This window comes from Glycine soja, chromosome 1 (genome assembly GCF_004193775.1).
Source record: "Glycine soja cultivar W05 chromosome 1, ASM419377v2, whole genome shotgun sequence".
NCBI classification, from domain to species: Eukaryota; Viridiplantae; Streptophyta; class Magnoliopsida; order Fabales; family Fabaceae; genus Glycine; species Glycine soja.
Window position 1 is genome coordinate 26,766,587 of NC_041002.1, and position 3,166 is coordinate 26,769,752.

Consider the following 3,166-nt stretch of genomic DNA (forward strand, 5'->3'; position numbering starts at 1 on the left):
CAGGTAATAGAAACTGACAAGGAAAACAAAAGAAAGATGACCCAAAGAGAGAAAAAAAGACAAAAATGTTCTTCGCTTTTGGTGTTTTTGAAAACTGTCTAGAGATGATATTTATAGGGCAAGAGAAACACGAAAAACAATAAGAAAATAAAAGAGAATAAATGATAATTTAAACAAAAAACGACAAGAAAATAATTAAATGAAAATATGATTACCATAATTGATTTTAACGGTAAATTAATCAAGGTTGAAAATTCCTTAATTTTCGTAATCTCATCATTTCAAATTCTATCACATTAAAACTTGATTTTTTGGATAAGCATTTCAAATTCAAATATTCTAACTCCTAGGACAACACTTGCTTCTCACATGTCTATCTTAAAAGCAAGAAAGGCTTTAGTCTTACATACTATATCAATTCAAGTACCAAAGATTAACATATCATCCATATAGGGAGGGGAAAATCGAACTATTTGCACTACATCAAACCCACTCGGTCCAATTTCATGCGCACGAGACCCTTGCCTCCTGCTAGCTAGTTTAACCGATCTTATCTCATGTAGATATATATACTCTTTGAGAAAAGCTAAACTATTCAATGTTAGACTTGGAACTTTTGAAATACTTCAAAGGACACGACATTAATAAATACTAAAGGAGCATAATTTCTAGAATTAGGCTAGCATAATTTCAGAAAAACTTTTCCATAATACACTAATTTGTTCCTTTTATACTTTCGATCCAAACCATAACTGATTTCATCATAATGTCATACTAAACTACGAATCCATACAACAAAGTATTAAACCTAGCCCAACCGTACAATTATCCAAGCAATCTCACAAAAAAAACCATACATAAACATAATTAGGGCGAAAATGGGTCAAAACCTCCTTTGACCATTTTCTCAAGAGGCCCAAATAGAGGGTGTGGTAAATGATCCCACTCATACCACTCCCAACCATCACACTTGGTAGGTTCGAGATTTTGTGGCACTTGCTCTTCTACTGCATCCACACCCACCATTGCCCTCATGAAAATGGTTACGTAGTGACACTTTTTAGGTTGCTCCAACATCACATTGTTTGTTACTGTCAAAAACTTTGAACTCCCTATGACCAACCCTGTTTCCTCTTTCACTTCTCTTGCTGCACATTCTTCAAAACTCTCCCCTGAAAAGTTAACATGCCCCCAAATTAGTTAGATAAAATAGAATTTAGTTAAAATCTACTGGTTTTACTCAATAAGTTTGATATAAGACCTCATACAAACCGTCTGCCTAACTCAATTAGTTTGATAAAAGGATTTTAATTATAAGTTATTATAGATGGTAGTTTTTTATTTATTTATAATAATTACTTTAAAAGATTTGCTTAGAGTAATTTTTAATTAAAAATTATTAGCAACAACATTCTCATCTAACACATTTTTTTTAATTATTAGTTAAAATTTATTAAAAACATGAGTAACATTCTTTTAAAAAAATTATTTTCCATTAAATTTTAATTAATGATAAAGATTATATTTCAGAGAATACATATAAAAGAACATGTTAAAAAATATATTATTAATATTTTTATTTTTAATTAATTAACGATATATAAATCTTTGTTCTAAACATAATACATGAAATTAAATTTATAAAATAAGTTTCTACTTTAAAAACTATGCAACACTAACTAAGATCGAATTAATAATAAAATATTTACATAATTTGCATAAAGTTGTAAGTCTAAACACAACCTAAAAATAAATAAAAATGATATAGGAACTCCTATTATAGTAGTTTACAATGACTCATTTTTATTATTTGATGAGTCTCATGTGCAGTGTTTTGGGGTTTTTTTTCCCTTTCATTCACAAAAAACTAATACTACTAACAAAAAAAAAAGTGTCCAAAATGAAATGTCAGACGACATTTCTTCTTTTAAATATAAAATAAAATAGAAGAGAGAAAGGGATTGACCGAATTCGAGGTGGCCGCCGGGAAGGGCGAAGGTGGCGTTGCCGACGGAGGAGCGGCGGCGGCCGAGGAGGACCGATCTACCCTTCAAGAGGAAAACGACCACCGCTACCCGCGGCACCGGCGTAGGGTCTCCGTTGTTATTGTTGTTCTCCATTTTTTTCACCTGATTACTCTGTTTCTGCTCCTCTATAGTCTATATAGTGAACATTCAATTTCTGGAGTGTTGAGTTTGTCCAATAAGTGGATGACACGTGATGTACTGGATTTTTTCCAGGAACCTAAGCGTGCTTGGGCTCAAAGTATTTTATTTTAATTAATTAATGCAAAAAGTTTCAATGTTTTGACTACTTCATTATTTGGAAGATACGTATCATAATCTTCTAAAAAAATATCATAAATTTTATAGGAAGATAATTATTATTTAAAAAGTTCAGTAAAATATATGTATACTCTGGTCTAATTTATTAATTGATTATACATAAATAATTAATGTATTAAAATTAAGATTAAATTATTTTAATAATAATTTTATCTTTGACGAAAATAATTTTTATTTAAATTTTATTTTTTAACTAAATTCTAAATTAGTCAACATTTTTTTTTTCAGATGAATTAGATGATTAAGATAAAAAAAAAATCATCATCTAATCACACATCCTTATGTATAATAAGAAGTAGTTGATTTTAAATATAATTATTTTAAAATCATATTAATAATAGTTTTTCTTTTATTAATTGATAGTGTACAATTTTTTGCTCTAACAATATGTAAATTCTAATTATGAAAATGAGTTAATTTTAATTGTGAAAATATGCAAATTAAGTGATATTTTTCCATTTCGTTCAACTTTATTTTTCCCATCTAATTTCTTTATAGGTATTTATGTTACTATGTCCAATATATAAGAAATAAATACATATTTCATCACAGGGTCGGCCTTGAGATTTTTGATGCTATGAGCTAACCGAAAAAAATTATATCCTTGTAACCATTTAAATTTTATCTTATATTTTTTTTGTGTCAAAATCATTAATAATTTGTTTATAATCAATAATTTTAAATAACCATATTCAAATGGGATTTTAAAAATTTTAAATTTGACGAATTAGCTTCTTTTAGTGTATGCAATAGTAGCAGCAATAGTTAATATTATTTTATAAGTTGTACATTAGGAAGATAATTAAATATTTTCAAATAAC

At 28.1% G+C, this 3,166-nt stretch overlaps 1 protein-coding gene across 1 annotated transcript; it reads right to left on the reverse strand.

The window, feature by feature from the left end:
* Positions 1 to 665: 665 nt before the first annotated feature.
* On the reverse strand, positions 666 to 2,167 carry LOC114414157 (nudix hydrolase 1-like). Its single transcript, XM_028378490.1, has 2 exons — positions 1,967 to 2,167; positions 666 to 1,172 (listed from the first exon to the last, which is right to left on the reverse strand). Exons 1-2 carry the CDS (start codon positions 2,118 to 2,120, stop codon positions 868 to 870), a joined length of 459 nt encoding a protein of 152 aa, XP_028234291.1. The 5' UTR covers positions 2,121 to 2,167; the 3' UTR covers positions 666 to 867.
* Positions 2,168 to 3,166: the final 999 nt, after the last annotated feature.

Coding starts and splice junctions, on each gene's coding strand:
- LOC114414157 (XM_028378490.1), bottom strand. CDS start 2,120: ATGGAGAACAACAATAACAACGGAGACCCTACGCCGGTGCCGCGGGTA. Junction 1,173..1,966: donor CGGCGGCCACCTCGAATTCG/GTCAATCCCTTT, acceptor TTAACTTTTCAG/GGGAGAGTTTTGAAGAATGT.